The sequence below is a fragment of the Geotrypetes seraphini genome, chromosome 1 (genome assembly GCF_902459505.1).
Source record: "Geotrypetes seraphini chromosome 1, aGeoSer1.1, whole genome shotgun sequence".
In the NCBI taxonomy this organism is placed as follows: domain Eukaryota; kingdom Metazoa; phylum Chordata; class Amphibia; order Gymnophiona; family Dermophiidae; genus Geotrypetes; species Geotrypetes seraphini.
In genome coordinates this window covers 407,877,903-407,894,017 of record NC_047084.1, presented here as the reverse complement: position 1 = coordinate 407,894,017, position 16,115 = coordinate 407,877,903, and the positions used below count along the sequence as shown (strand labels likewise).

The following is a 16,115-nucleotide window of genomic DNA, read 5'->3' as shown; positions in this document are numbered from 1 at the left end:
GGATCTCTACCTTCCCCTGAATCCTTAGGTACCGATAACAGGAGTCCTGAGGAAGCAAACCCTGTCTGCACTACGTGCAGAAATATTAACTCTGAGGGGAGAGTTAGGAACAGCGCAGCAAAAATGGGAAACAAACCTGCAGTCACAGGCAGAGGCTAGTTTCCTATCTTGGAAGGATCCGCTGGACCAGGCTCAGGAGAAATCCAGGGAGGAAATCACAGCCCAGTGCAGCGGGAATCCGAAAGCCTTAGGAAGCTGTTAGAACAAATGAATGCTCAAATAAAGTTAGTTCAGGAGCAGATAAAGGAAAGCCAAGCCCAACAGCAAGCTGTCCAGCACAGTGTCAAAGAAATAAAGACAGTGTGTGGTGAACTAACGAATAAAACAGGGAGAGCAGAGAGTTGGGTTGAACGTCAACAAGCTCAGGACGAACAGCTGGAGCACCACTCCCAGCAGTTTGACCGGGTCATTGACACCTTTAAGAAAATGGAACAAGGCATGAGTGAGTTAAAAGAACAAGTTTCAAGTTTCAAGTTTATTTATTCTTGATGAATCGCCTATTTAAATTGCTAGGCGATGTACAATAATAATAACATATATTAATAAATGAAACAAGTACAATGTTAATGGTGACATAAAAACAAATTTGTTGTTAGTTAAAATTTAACACACTTAACAAACTGAGTGTAGACATAAGTTTAAAATAATTTTGTGGGTAAGACATACAAGACATGTGTGGTTAAGAGGGGGAATAGTTACAATTTTTGATAGAAGAGAAGAAAAAACATAAAAGGGGAGAACAAAAAGGGAGGTTATAATAGCTGTATTAAAAAAAATATATAAAAAAAAAATAAAAATAAATAAATAAAAAACCAGGTAACGGTTAAAAAATAATCGATTTTTCTTTGTCCTAAGATCCATACACATCTTTAAATCACTCAAATCACTCAAATGCAAAAAGAGGAGCTAGGGGGAATGACTCAGGTTATCGCAGCCTTAGCTCAACGGGTGGATGGGTTGGAGAGTCCAAAGGGTTATGACAGCGGGGCCTCAGAAGGGAAATACAAGACCCCCATTTTAAGGTGGCCCGAGGATTTTGAGGACCCAGACACACCGCCCCTAAGTCAAGGGAAAAAAGGCAACAGACCACGGAGGCGTTACTAAACATTGCCCGGGCAAACTTAGTACCAATGTGGACAGCCTGTCAAGAATCCAGGAGGATGGGGTTACTCCTCCACAGACTAGGGACGGGCAGCCATTAAGGGTGTGGGTATGTCACAACCCTAGCCCTAAAGCTCGGCTTGTGTCAGGGAAGGCTCCGCCTAACCCTAGCCTTGCCTTGAAGAGGGCTAACCAATGTGACAGGTTAGACACAAATAGAAAATAAGGTTCTGAATTCCCATTCAAACCCCATGTTATAAAACCCTGGGAAGGTGAGGAATATGGGGAGAACAGCCTGGAGCAGAGGGAGGTGCCTTATACAAAGGAACAGCCTCAGAGCAAACCTCAAGCTCAGGTAATTCACAGCTGCTGGGCCTAATTAGAGCCCAGGGAAAAACCCAGCAAAAGCTACAGGCTGCCCTTCCCCCTTTCAGGACAGGGCGGGGTCGCCTCAATGCTTTAGAAGCAGCCCTGAGAAAGACTAAGTTAGTCTACCCTGGGTCAGCCCAGGAAGGAGGTTCTCAGGACGGGTCTCCTGAGTCTCAGGGAAACCAGGATATTGAAATGATTGATGCAGCCCCTGTTCCTGAAGCCAGCCAGCCAGCTAGCTAACCCGGAGCCCATGGAGGTTATGGACACTGCCATGGAACCAGAAGCATCAGCAAAGGATGAGAGTTGAGTACTATGACTTTACTTTTTTGCTGTGCTTAATTTTGGTGGACTTTTCTTTTCTGGTTTTTGGGAAACCTGTAAGCACCTGTTTGGAGCCCGGTGAGCAGTGCTGAGCTCACGGTTATGAAGGTGCCTGGATCTGGTAGCATTAAAGCCAGGTTTAATTTGTTTGTAAGATTTTTTGCTTTTTGCCTTTTTGCGGCTGATTTGGGACTGTGTGCAGGGGTAGTAGAGTGGGGAGAATCCACACAAGATCCTTGGGTGGGATTGTGGGGCCATTTGTGGCAAGCTTATTGAAGAAGTGGATTCAGCTACTCCCCTCCCCCACCAACTGCTTGTTGAGTTGGTTGGGACAGGCCTGTTGCAAGCCAGGCCTAATTGGAACAATTTCATACAACTGAGAGATTGTAACAGCCTTATTCCTGCCCTGCTTGGGACGGCAGGCTTATTAGGACTGGACTATTATAGACTGTTACACTACTTACCTCTTAATACCTATAAGGAAGGTGTGGGCTTTTGTTTTACAGCCCGGTTATTCTTTTCATGTTTTTTTGTTTGTTCATGAAATAAATGGACTCACCCCTGGCTAAGGGGCTATAAATTCAATAAATTGAGACTCAGGTATATTAGAAACTTTATTGTTCCTGACTGTTTGTTTTTCCTTACTGACCAAGAACCAGCAGGACTTCCAGCTTCTCCTGGAGGCACGTCCAGCGCGGTCTATTTTGAGCGCTGATCGGGGGCCATCATTCAAACCGGCACCGGCAGTGCCACAGTGTATAATGTTTTTGAAGATTTTCAAAAACTACAAGAGCGAGATGGCATTCGGAAAAATTAAGAGGGGACGGATTCAGAACCAATGCTAGGACGTTCTTCTTCACCCAAATGGTGGTGGATACCTGGAATGCGCTTCCGGAGGGTGTGATAGGACGGTATTGGGGTTCAAGAAGGGATTGGATAATTTCCTGAAGGAAAAGGGGTTAGAAGGGTATAGATAGAGGATTACTATACAGGTCCTGGACCTGATGGGCCGCCGCGTGAGCGGACTGCTGGGCATGATGGACCTCTGGTCTGACCCAGCAGAGGCACTGCTTATGTTCTTATGTTCTTATGAAGCACCGAGGATTTCGATTCTTCCCAATCACCAGTGGCTCGACCTTTTCACTACCGTCCATATTGCAACTGAGCAGCAATGTCAATCGTTCCTTTGGCACTGTGAAGCCAACAGTTTTGCTGCGTTTGAAAGCCAATGTTCCATCCCTATGGCACACCGGTATAAGCCCGTTTCATTGGCGTTGAAAATGTTGCATGGTTTATATCCACCAATGACTGATGGCAACACTTCTATGACCCATTTCTCTGCACCAAACTCATCCACGTCTTGTTTTTCGCCATGCTGCTGCTTAAATTTTATGCCGTTACGAACTTTCCACCTCTCTAGCCACCAATTTGTTGCTTTGAAGTCTTCTACACCCAGTTCTTTGGATACCTGTGCTGCTTTCTCCATCAGCAGAGGCCCACTGATTGGCAGTTGTCGACTTCTAGCTTCAGCAAACCATCACAGCAACGTCTGTTCAACATCTCTAGCCTTCCCAATTCTTTTCTGTTTCTGGTAGGATTGCTGTTGTCTTTCAACATGGTTTGCTTTTTTTTGTAAATCTAAGAAATCTAGCTAGAATGAACGCTGTAATGTTTTGCAATAGAGACCTGATGCTTACATTGGTCAAGTCTCTTTAAGATATCAACACATTCAGCCAAAGACAATGACTTTTGTCCAGCATGGTGGACACGTTCAGCCACATACAATGATTTTTATATATATAGAGGGGCAAAATCAAAAAAAGTGTCTAAGTCCCCTTTTGGCCTAAGTCCCTAAACGTTCAACCCAGAAGCAGGGAAAGTGTCCATAACCAAAACAAACGTCCTTATTTTGATTATGGCCTGCCTCTACTACAGGAGGGACCTAAGGCTCCCGGGCCTATTCTGATTGGCCCAGGCGCCTTAGGCCCCACCAGTAGGCGGGGCTTTGGTTAGGCTGGGCCAATCCGGCCCCATTCGTCGGAGGACTGCCTGCCCGACGGACGGGTTTGGCACCCGTCTGACCGGCCAACTTACCTAAAGGGTGGGGGGGGGTCGTGGGGTCGGCCGGGGGTCACGGGTCGGCTGGGAGGGGGAGCCGATCGGGGGTTCTGGGGGGGCGGACATTGGGGGGAGGGGGGTTTGTCGAGGGCAGGAGGGCCTGGGATCCCTCCTGCCCCGTAATGTTGTGGGGGGTGGGGGTAGAGGATCGGCTGGGCCAGGAGGGCTTGGGCTCCCTCCTGGCCCGAACGAGTCCGGGGGGGGCAGGATCGGCGGGGCAAGAAGGCTTGGGCTCCCTCTTGCCCCGATGGAGTCAGGGAGTTGGGGGGGGCAAGAGGGCTTGAGCTCCCTCTTGCCCCGATGGATTCGGTGAGTCAGGGGGGCAAGAGGGCTTGGCCTCCCTCTTGCCCCGATATGTCGGGGGTGCCGCGGTTGGCTGGGGCAAGAGGGCTTGAACTCCCTCTTGCCCTGATGTTTTGGGGTGGGGAGTGATGCATCGCGGCAGTTGAGATGCCTCATCTCCCCTACCGCGATGCCATCACTCCTCTACCCGAACTGCCGCGGGTCGCGGCAGTTCAGGTAGAAGAGTGATGGCATCACGGTAGGGGAGATGAGGCATCTCTCCTGCCGCGATGGTTAGGTTGCCGGGCTGCTGAACTGATGGTGCCAATGGCCATCAGCTCAGCGGCCCGTTTTTCGGCACTTAGACCTGGTTTTATTTCGTCTAAGTGAAAAAGGTCTAAGTGCCGACTAAACTGTATTGGTTATACCTGTTGTACGCCTAGGTGTAGGTCGGCCTACCTCCCGCCCACTGCCCGCCCTTTCCCCTCCTCTAAACACACCTCTTTTCTCTCTGTGCATTTAGAGGAAGGGGAAAGGCCTAAGTTGGTTTTAGATACGTCTAAAAACCAGCTTTGGTTATGGGTACTTGGACGAACAGGCATTTTGATCGTCCAAGTAGCCACTTAGGACACTTTTTAGACGTTTTTGTTTTTTTTTTTTTATTATCCCCATAATTTTCAAATTACAAATCAAGTATCCACTTGTGCAGAAAGATAAAGATAAGCCAATAAATAATATTCAAATTAACATATCAAATATCAAATAGGAAAAAAGACAATGGTTTTTGTCCATGCAATGCAATTGTGTGGTTCTGAAAGTTCAAACACCTGGCCAGGCCTAGACTGCTGTTCCTAAACACATGGCTCATCCACATCAGAACATGATTGCTTATAACCGGAGTGAACGTAACTTGAACGAATAGAGATGGGACCTATAACATCAGTGCACATAAGCGGATTGTGTGCTTATCAGAATTGCAATTATCCAGAGTTTACATCCACTGACTTTAATGTAAAAAAAAAAAAACGGGGACCGTGGTGGTAGGCTGTGCATAACCGAAGTGTGCGCTTAACTGACGTGCACTTAGGTGGAGTCAACTGTACATATAATTGATAAAGGCTGCTTAATTGATGAGATAGACTTGTTGGCAATGGCCTCTAGGTTGTTTTGTCTGCCTGTCATTATCTTCTCCATAAATATAGCTTTAGAAATTGATTCTTGAGTTTAAAAGAATGTACTGTCCTAGCAGACTGAATGTATGTACAATTGTCAAGACTTTTTTTTTTCCTTTTTTTTTAGGCACTGTCTACATTCATTACAATCACTGCTCAAGATCTAGCACATTACTTTAAAGAAAAAATCATCAGCATTAGAAGTCGATTCAGATCAAAACCTGACCTAGACCCCACAAAACCTGATAATATCTTGCCATTTCCAAAATGTGCTCGGTTCAACCTACCATCTATAAACGATATTCAGCGGTTGTTTCAATCCATAAACATAAAACACAATAACTCTGAAACTATTCTGCCATTTATCTTAAAACGTTTTTTCAATAAATTAGGGCCATTCATACATAAAATCATCACCAGCAGTCTGGAAACAGGATCTCTCCCATTCTGGAAACATGCGATAATCCACCCAATTCTTAAAGATCCAAAGGCAAATCTCAATGACACTGCAAATTTTCAACCAATAGCTAATATTCTATTCCTTGCAAAATTGACTGAAAAAGTAGTATTCAATCAGATATCCGAATTTATAGATAAAACGGGAATATTGCATCCTAATCAAACAGGATTTCGGAAACATTATTCTACAGAACATTCGATGATAGGTATGACTACAACTATCCCTTATTTTCTGGACCACCACCAATCTGTTTTTCTTATATCCATAGACCTTTCTTCTGCATTTGACACCATTGATCACAATCTTCTAACAAGACTGAAATCCATTGGAATTAGTGAAACTGTGCTTCAATGGTTTCAGTCTTATTTTTCAGATAGATCATCAAAAGTTATTGTTAATAATTCAACCTCACACATGATATCTACCAACTATGGCATCCCGCAGGGGTCGATATTATCCCCTCTACTCTTTAACATCTTTTTAGCCCCTCTGCTAGCTCTCTGTCAGTCTATTGGGATTACAGAATTCACCTACGCGGATGATCTTCAACTTTTACTCCCATTAGACTCATATTTCACAGAGGAATTCCAAAATGTCAATAAAAAATTAAGTATAATCGACAAAAATAAACCAATAAGGAATACAGACAAAACAAAAATAATACACTTCCCTTGGAAAGAAGGATTAAAACTCACTGCCCCAATCAAAATAAATAATATCCAATTACAGGAAGTCACTAAGATTAGAGTGTTGGGGGTTATTCTTGATGAAAAATTGACATATCACAATCAGATTAGTGCAGTAGTGAGAGGTTGTTTTCAGAGGATATGAATGATCAGATCAATTGCTCCATTCTTGGACTCTGCATCACTGAATGTCCTAGTACATTCACTGATCATTTCAAAGTTAGATTACTGCAACTCGCTCTACAAAGGAATCGCTCTTAAGGAAATCCATCGACTACAACTAATTCAAAACACCGCAATTAAAATTATAACAAATAAGAAAAAAATTGACCATGTGACACCTCTGCTCAAAGAAGCTCATTGGCTTCCAATTGTCCACAGAATCTCCTATAAAATAACACTATTAACATTCAAAATATTAACAACTAAAGCCCCATCATTCCTAGAAAGATACATTATTCCATATATTCCTACTAGAAGTTTGAGATCAGAGGACAAAAACCTTCTAATAATTCCATCACTTAGTACAATAAATACAAGACAAAATACGATCTTTGCGGTTGCAGCGCCTAAAATATGGAACTCCTTACCATCATTTATTAAGGAAGAAAAATCATTAAGTAAATTTAAAGGATTGTTAAAATGCTGGTGGTTCAAGGACGCCTTTGAGACCAAATCTTCGGATTCTCTTTTGACCCCGTTCACCGCAGAAACTCATGTTTCCTCTGTCTTAGGTTCCAAGAAATTAAAAAACAAACAAAACCATTTTAGTTTTCTTTTTTAATCTTGATTATGCTTTTAAAATTTTTACCCTCCTTTTGTACTTACCTTTCATGTTCTCTTTACTATGCCTGTTGTAGTTCTTCCCACTTCCCTTATGTATCAATCTGCAATGTTTGTGTGTCTATTGTAGTTAATAACTAAGGGCTCCTTTTACAAAGGCGCGCTAGTGGTTTAACGCGCATAATAGCGCGCACTAAACCGCCGGATGCACTAGTCGCTACCACCTCCTCTTGAGCAGGCGGTAGTTTTTGGCCAGCGCGGGGGTTAGCGTGTGATATAAGTCATGCGCATTAACCCCGCTAGCGTGACTTTGTAAAAAGAGCCCTAAGACTCTGTTTTGAATTGTAAATTGCTTTGAATTCACGATATTGAGATACATTAAAATTTTAATAAAACTTGAAATTTGATTAGGATAAAGTCTTTTTCTATACTTCTTCCCTGGAGATTTATTAATTTGCACTTGTGTTCCAACTGAGGGCTCCATTGGTATATCTACTATATTAATTTTGAAATTTTTTTTATGGGAATGCTATCCTTATCCATGCTATTAAATTGGTTATATCCTCTTTGTGCCCTTATATTTGCAGTGTTAATGTTTGCCTTTATTGTAATTTCATGTTGGTGATCATATGTGTTTTATACTGACTTAATGATAGTGATGGCTCCACAGGATTTAGTATGTGAACATAAGACTCAGTGATTGATTAATGACCCTTTAAGAGTTTTTAATATACTGAATTTACTCTGACTCTTATTCACTTTGCTGATGTAAATTATTTGTTCCTCTGTTATTTCTACTACTGTTTGTTATATGCTCCGGCTGCTTGTAGGAAGCACATTTAGAAATTGCCTGCTGTGAAGGTAAGGGGAAGGGAGGGAGAAAGGGAGGAAAGGTGGGGTGGAGGACAACAGACGCTGAAGGGAACTGGGGAAGGTGGGGTGGGGAGAAACAGACGCTGAAGGGAACTGGGGAAGGTGGGGTAGAGAGGAACAGATGCTGAAGGGAACTAGGGAAGGTGGGGTGCAGAGGAACAATGCTGAAGGGAACTGGGGAAGGTGGGGTAGAGAGGAACAGACACTGAAGGGAACTGGGGAAGGTGGGGGTGCAGAGGAACAGATGCTGAAGGGAACTGGGGAAGGTGGGGTGGAGAGGAACAGATGCTGAAGGGAAATGAGAAAGAGATAGATTCCAGACTGTGGGGGAAGCGGAGGGAAGAAGATGGGTGCCAGATCAATATGGGGGGGGGGGGTGAAGGGAGAGATGGAAGGCAGAGGCACAGTAACAGAGCATATGGAAGAGACAGAGAAGGCAGAGACGTACTGTGGAGGCGAGACTGCAGCGATCTCCATGGGATTAGAAACATCCTTGAGCCCCGATGTTAGAGCACCTCCCCACGCCCTCAATCCACCATAGGCGGAGGCACTTCCGGAGGTCGGAGTTCACCTCCTCCCAGATTGGTGATCTTACAGGCCATATCGAGGTGGAGGAAGATATCCTTTTTCTTATGGGTCCCATGGCAACAAGAGGGCATCCGCTCAAACTCAAGGGTGGGAGATTTCATGGTGACATCGGGAAGTACTTCTTCACCGAAAGGGTGTTTGATCGTTGGAATGGCCTTCCACGTCAGGTAGTTGAGGCCAGCAATGTGCTCGACTTCAAGAAACGATGGGATAAACATGTTGGTTCACTTCGGGAAATTGCTTAGGGGAGTGTTCTTTTGAGTGGGCAGACGTGTTGGGCTGACGGCCTTTTCTGCCGTCATATTCTATGTTTCTGTATTTAATAAGGTGTGGTGATGTATATGACTTATTGTTTTCTTCTAATCCATTAAGAGAAATAAAGCATTCATAAGTACTCTAACAGACAGGAAGATTTCTTTTAAACAATAGAAAACTTTCTGAGTAGGGCACTCCTAATGTGGTTAATCAAGGAAGGGGGGGGGCAACTGGTGTGAATCAGTAATTTCCTATGTGGTTTTTACTGGCTAAAAGAAGAAATTGTTCAGGATTAAAGCACTATCATCAGCCATGAAGTATGGAGGATAGGCTTAGCTATCATCAGCTATGCAATGCTCCATGCATAAAAAGAACAGATTGTTTACTTGAACTAGAGGAGAAAGAAAGGAATGAGCTTGGTGGGTTCTTGGAAGGGAGGGAACAGGGCAAATATTGCTGAGGTCTGAGAAGGGCAGGCAAGAAGAACATTTGCTGGAGCCTGATGTAGTCAAGATTAGGGTTACTAGGTGGTTCAATCTTTTTCAATTCAGGATAGATTTTGAAAAATTTTGCGTAAATTACAACTGAGAATTTTCTTTGACAACATAGAAGAAGAGTCACAAGATAAAACTATTCTACGTCTCCATTCCACGGTCTCTCCTGGACCCATAGGCATGGCATTAAGTATCTTTAAACAGTGTGTGATTAAAGAGATCACACTATTTTTCAATGAGGTGCCAAGTGTTTCCACAATTTAACTAGTGAACAAATGGAGGTGACAAAGAATTTGATAGATGATCCATCCCTGGTTATTAAAAAGGCAGTTAAGGGGGGAGCCATTGTAGTGCAGGATGCCAAAGATTACAAAAATGAAATAATGAGTCAACTTGAAGACCAGTCTAACATAGTAGATGATGGCAGATAAAGACCCAAATGGTCCATTCAGTCTGCCCAACCTGATTCAATTTAAATTTTTTAAATTTTTCTTCTTAGCTGAAATCTCTATTAAAACCTACTCTATCCCATCTAAACCCTTCCAGCCATTGAAGCCCTTTCCAGCCCATCCTCCCCCAAATGGCCATATATAGACACAAACCGTGCAAATCTGCCCAGTACTGGTACAGTACTGCCCCTAAATGCATGATCAATTTTAAAATTGCATGATCAATTTTAAAATTGGCATTGGGAAGAGAAAAAAAACCAAGACCCAAACCACAGCCTTTAACTTCAAAAAAGGGAACTATGACGGCATGAGAGTCATGGTTAAAAAACAGCTCATGAAAAAGACACCCGGAATCAAAACGGTCGATCAAGCATGGTCCCTACTAAAAAATACCATCACCGAAGCGGGTTTCAAGTATAAGTTGGATGTATACTTCCTTGAAAAACATATTGATGGATATGGGTAACCAGGGTCTCCAACTGGGAGCACCTGGCTTGGCCTCCGTGTGTGCGGGTCGCCGGAATAGATGGACCTAGGGTCTGATCCGGCGTAGGCATTTCTTATGTTCTTATGTTCTTATAAATTAGTTCAATATTTAATATTATTTTCTGATTCTAGATCCTCTGTGTTCATCCCACGCTTCTTTGAACTCAGTCACCGTTTTTTCTCTCCGCCACCTCTCTCGGGAGCACATTCCAGGCATCCACCACCCTCTCCGTAAAGTAGAATTTCCTAACATTGCTCTTGAATCTACATACTGGAGGCTTGGGTTGGTCCCCACAAAGAAACTACAGAGGAGAATTTCACAGCTCACAAAAAAGGGCATGACAGAAGGTTTTTTAAACTATAATGACTACAAATTTTTGAATAAGCAGGGTTCCACTATACCCACTCTGTATACTTTACCTAAGATACATAATATCTTGAGCATCCACCTGGCCATCCAATAATGTCCTCCAAAGATTCTTTATTGTAACCTCTTTCCTGTTTTGCAGATGTTTTCCTCAAATATGAGGTGAAAAAGCTTCCATCATATTTGAGAGATTCTTTGGATGCCATCAACATGCTGAGCGGAATCCCCCAAACTGATTTTCCATTCCTATGGTAAGTTTGGATGTGGCTGCATTTTACACATCATTTCCTCAAAATGAAGCACAGATTGTTATTGACAAGTTCTTAGAAAAGAGAATGAGAGAGAGAGAAACAAGATGGCGACGAGAGCGGACGCCTGAGTAGGAGGCTCCCTCTCTTGCAGTCGGCAGGCGTTTGCTGAGTGACCTAGCAACCCTCTTACCTCAATATGGGAAAGAGGAAAGGAGCCCTTCGCAGCAATCCTCCGGCGGCGGTAGTGGCACCACGTCTGGTGCAGACTACAATTCAGGGAGCGTTGGCCCGCTTGAGCGAATCTTCGGGGGCTACTTCAGGGGCAAGCCCGAATACATCGGGCGAACTCAGCCAGCAGATTCGGGCATTGCTGAGCCCGGAGCAGAGGCAGCCACCACCACAACCCGGAAGCAGTGCAGAGTCGGGAGTTCCTGAGGTAATGATGACCCCGGAAGGTACATTGATCCTCTGAGAAGGAGGACAGCTAGCTCCAATTCTATCGGGAGCTGAAGAAGCCAGAGAACAGCAGCAGTTTTCCCACACTGCAGAGGAGGTGAGAGGAGCTTCGGGAGGAAGTAATATTAACTTTGGGGTGCTGGAGAAGCCTAAGGAAATAGATATGGAGGCTTTATGGCAAGCCATATCAGTTATGGACACTAACCTCAAATTGTCTTTTTCCACTTTAAAAATTGATTATGGGACTATCCACTCTAAAGTGGAGCAACAGAGTTTGGTCCTTAAAGATTTAAGTGAGAAATTAGAAAAACAGGAGTCAAGAATATCCGAAATGAAAACTTTGGACTTGGAATTGGTAAAAGAAAGATCATTTACTGCCAGGAAAATGGAAAGTTTTGAGAACCAACTAAGGAAAAATAATCTGAGACTCCTAAATTTTCCTAAATGTCCCTTAATTTCACCAATGGAGATGGCAAGAAAGTATTTTAAGGAAATTTTGCTAATTCCTACAGAAAGTTTGCCACCAATTGTAGAGCTAATTATCTTCAAGAAAAGAAACCTGTGGAAGTTTCCACTCCTAATGAGATTCAAGGGACAAATCATGAAAACATGAACTTAACGATGTTTCTGGAGAACTCTTTAGAGGTTATAATGCAGGGGTGTCCAATGTCAGTCCTCGAGGGTCGCAATCCAGTCGGGTTTTCAGGATTTCCCCAATGAATATGCATGAGATCTATTAGCATACAATGAAAGCAGTGCATGCAAATAGACCTCATGTATATTCATTGGGGAAATCCTGAAAATCCGACTGGACTGCGGCCCTCGAGGACCGACATTGGACACCCCTGTTATAACGGAAAGGAAAACCCTGTTAATAACTCTTGCTTTAGAAAGTGATAGAGAATATATACTACGCTTGTTTTTTCATCATATTAATGATCAGTTTTTAGGTTCTAATGTTCGAATATTTCCTGATCTCAGAATTTTCTGAGATCTCAGAGGCGTAGGAAGGAATTCTTGGCATTACGGCCAAGAGTCCTAGCCTTGGGAGCAAATTTTATGTTGAAATTTCCTGTAAAATGTTTTGTTTCACATCAGAATAATAATTACTTATTTTTTGAATCTAAACAACTGATAGGATTTATAGAATCTAAAGAGCAAGTAGTGCCTGTAGCTGAAAATGAGTAACCTGCCATGAATGGCTGTAGCACCGCAGAAAGTGCCGCTTTCTAAATTGGATAAGATTTTGTCTTATTTCTTATTTTTATTTTTTCTTAAGTCTCTCTCAAATAGTTGTGGACTAAATAACTTGAATTATAATTGAGTAACCAAAACACTGTATTAAGTGGATTTGGGGTCGTAGATTTTCCTTTCAATAATTTTTGTAATCTGTGTACAAGTATGTTTATTGCTTGTTTGTATTAAATAAATTGAATAAATAAAGAAAGAAAAAAAGAAAAGAGAATGAGACCAATGACGATAGCCACGGAGTTCTTGATGCAGTTGAGTCGCATTGACATGAAAGAAAATTTCTTCTTGTTTGACTATCAATTGTATTTACAGGTTAGTGGAGTGGCAATGGGTGCCACCTTCACTCCCTCAGTGGCCAATCTATATATGGGAACATTTGAAATGGATTGGATTGCTTGCTCACCGTTCCAAGATGCTATACATACCTGAAAGCGTTATATAGACCAGTGTTTTTCAACCTTTTTACACCTATGCACCGGCAGAAATAAAAGAATTATTCTGTGGACCGGCATCGGTCCGTGGATCGGCGATTGAAGAACACGGGGCTAAGTCGGGGGCCAAACCCTGCCCATCTCTACCCAATCTCCACCCCAGACCCCACCCCCATAATAGTACTAATTGCACCTTGCACATCCCGTGCCTCATCTGGAAGCATTCCCTCTGAGTTGCAACGTCAGAGAGAAGGCTTCCGGTTAGGAAGAAGGAGCTGGCTCGAAGATAACGCTGCATCGATCACACCGTGGACCGGCGGTTGAAGAACACTGTTTTGGGCCTGATGCACATGCTGGCCCTGTGGACCGGCAGGAAATTTCTGTGGACCGGCACTGGTCCATGGACCGGTGGTTGAAAAACACTGATATAGACAACATCATCTTGCTGTGGAAAGGTGAAGAAAAAGATCTGATGTCCTTTATTAGATAGCTAAATTCCTGCGATGAACACTTGAAGTTCACTGTTAATTATTCAAGTCAGGAGTTGAATTTTTAGGATTTGAAGATTCAACAACAAGATTAGAGATTTGTGACTTCTACTTATATAAAACAAACAGATAGAAATACTCTGTTACAGTATAGAAGTTGCCATTCTTCAAATTTAAAGAACAGCTTGCCTTTTTCCCAATTTTTGTGAGTCAGATGCAATTGTTCCTTTGTTTCAGTTTTCAAACATCAGGCCAAAGAACTACAGAAGAAATTTATTTCTGGGGTTATCTGTCTAATATAGTCAAAAAAGCCTACAAGAGAGCTCTGCACTATAATAGAGATTTTTTTACTTTCATCTAAGAAAAAGGATGAGGACAAACAAATTCAGATGTGCGTGTTATAATTTTGCCCTCAGAGTACAGATATCTCCAACATCTTTAGAAAATATTGGCCGATAGTTTGTTCCAACCAGACATTTCAAGATTCCAATTTTAGGATTGCGTTTTCCAGACAGAAATATCTAAAGGAGATTCTAAGCCCATCAATACTAAGAACAGAGGCAAAAACACAAGACATTTTTGGACATTACAAGGGTCTTTCCTGCATTATATGTGAGCAAACTTTAGAGATCAAATCTTTAAAAAATCTTGTAGATAACAAAGAATTTGTTCTATGACAGTTCACGAATTGCAGAACAACCTTTATTATTTACATTTTTCAATGTCTTTGTCCCAAATTTTATGTTGGGAGATCCACCAGATGTTTACGTACCAGAATGACAAACATAAATATAATTACAAACTATGTAAATTATCAGAACCGTTGGTCTCATTGTATGGACTGTAAGCACAAGTTCACTGAACTTAAGTGCTTATGCATTGATACAGAGCTTGGTAAAGAAAGAGGTGGGAACAAAAAGAAATGTCTTTTGCAGAGAGAGGCAAGATGGATTTTCAAATTGGGTTCGCTTTTCCCTGCTAGTTTAAACAGTTCCCTGAATTGAAGCGTGTTTTTTAAAATGTCAGTTCATATATTTTTCTAAAATCCTTTTCTAAAATCAATTTTATCTAAGATAATATTTGTCTAAAGGTGAGTTTCTATGCATTATTTCTCACAAATAGCCTTTTCTGAGTCTTCTGTTTGATAGGTTCACTGCTGCCTTCCACATCATGTAAATTAAGGTTTAAGTGCATGTGCACTAGTATCATGTGCATGTGCATGTGCACTAGTATCAGTAGTATAAACCAGTGTTTTTCAACCTTTTTACATCTATGGACCAGCAGAAATAAAAGAATTATTCTGTGGACTGGCATCGGTCCGTGGACCGGCGGTTGAAAAACAATGGGCTAAGTCGTGGGCCAGAACCCGCCCATCTCTACCCAATCTCCACCCCAGACCCCACCCCCATAATAGTACTAATTGCACCTTGCACGTCCCGTGCCTCATCTGGAAGCCTTCCCTCTGACATTGCAACCGGTTAAGGCGCAGGATGCCCGTAGGAGCCACTGCCCGTGGCTTTGTGCACTGAATCAGTTAGGAAGAGGGAGCTGGCTCGAAGATAACGCCGCATCGATCGCACCATGGACCGGCGGTTGAAGAACACTGTTTTGGGCCTGATGCACGTGCTGGCCCTGTGGACCGGCAGGAAATTTCTGTGGACCAGCACTGGTCCATGGACCGGTGGTTGAAGAACACTGGTATAAACAATAGGAGACTTCACTCCTCCTTTGACGGCTGCTTTCCCAGCTGATTTTAGAAGCAGCGGTTGTGCGCATGCGCCAGTGTAAAATTGAGTGAGTTGTCTCCATGGCAACTCCTGCGCTGATGTTTGGGTTTCTAAGCACTGAAATTTCCCTGTGAGAGTGTGCACGCTGGTGTTATGTAGTTGGCTTTCCGATTATTGCTCATTCAGTGTTTTGTTCACATGCTGGTATGTTTATGACACACATTTTATTGCTTTATAGACAGTTCCTGTGACAATCCTTGACAAAGCCCCTGTTTGTGGAGCGAAATGGGTCACTCCGGGGAGGCAGTGAATGCTGAAGTTGTTCATTGAGGAGTCGTTACTGGCGTTGTTTAAGATAAGTCCAAAATTCCTTGACTTTTATTGTGCCCCCAGTTTTGAGTATCTTTTGATTAATTCACAAGAACAAAACAAAAAAGTTTAAAAGTTAAACAGATAAGAAGAAAAAAAGCTTTAATGTACCAGAGAGGTTTTTTTTAGATCAATGAATGAAACTGGAACCGGATTACATACAGACTGAATTTATCCTGAACGGAGTGTCTGCAGGGTTTCTGAGATCTTTTCCTCTCCGGTGATTGCATTAGCCTTGAACTAGTGAATAGGTCTGTACTCCTGATGGTTATGAT

General features: G+C 42.7%; 1 protein-coding gene across 2 annotated transcripts in view; it reads left to right on the top strand.

The window, feature by feature from the left end:
• Nucleotides 1–15,817, top strand: part of LOC117347421 — a 52,161-nt gene extending 36,344 nt beyond the window's left edge. Inside the window, exons 2-3 of one of the 2 annotated variants that reach the window (XM_033918342.1) lie at nt 11,010–11,118; nt 15,710–15,789. In XM_033918342.1, coding sequence (XP_033774233.1) covers nt 11,010–11,118; nt 15,710 — 110 coding nt within the window. In that variant the 3' untranslated portion in view covers nt 15,711–15,789. Of the gene's footprint in view, nt 1–11,009; nt 11,119–15,709 lie in introns of both variants that reach the window. The other variant, XM_033918349.1, reaches the window with a different exon arrangement.
• Nucleotides 15,818–16,115: the final 298 nt, after the last annotated feature.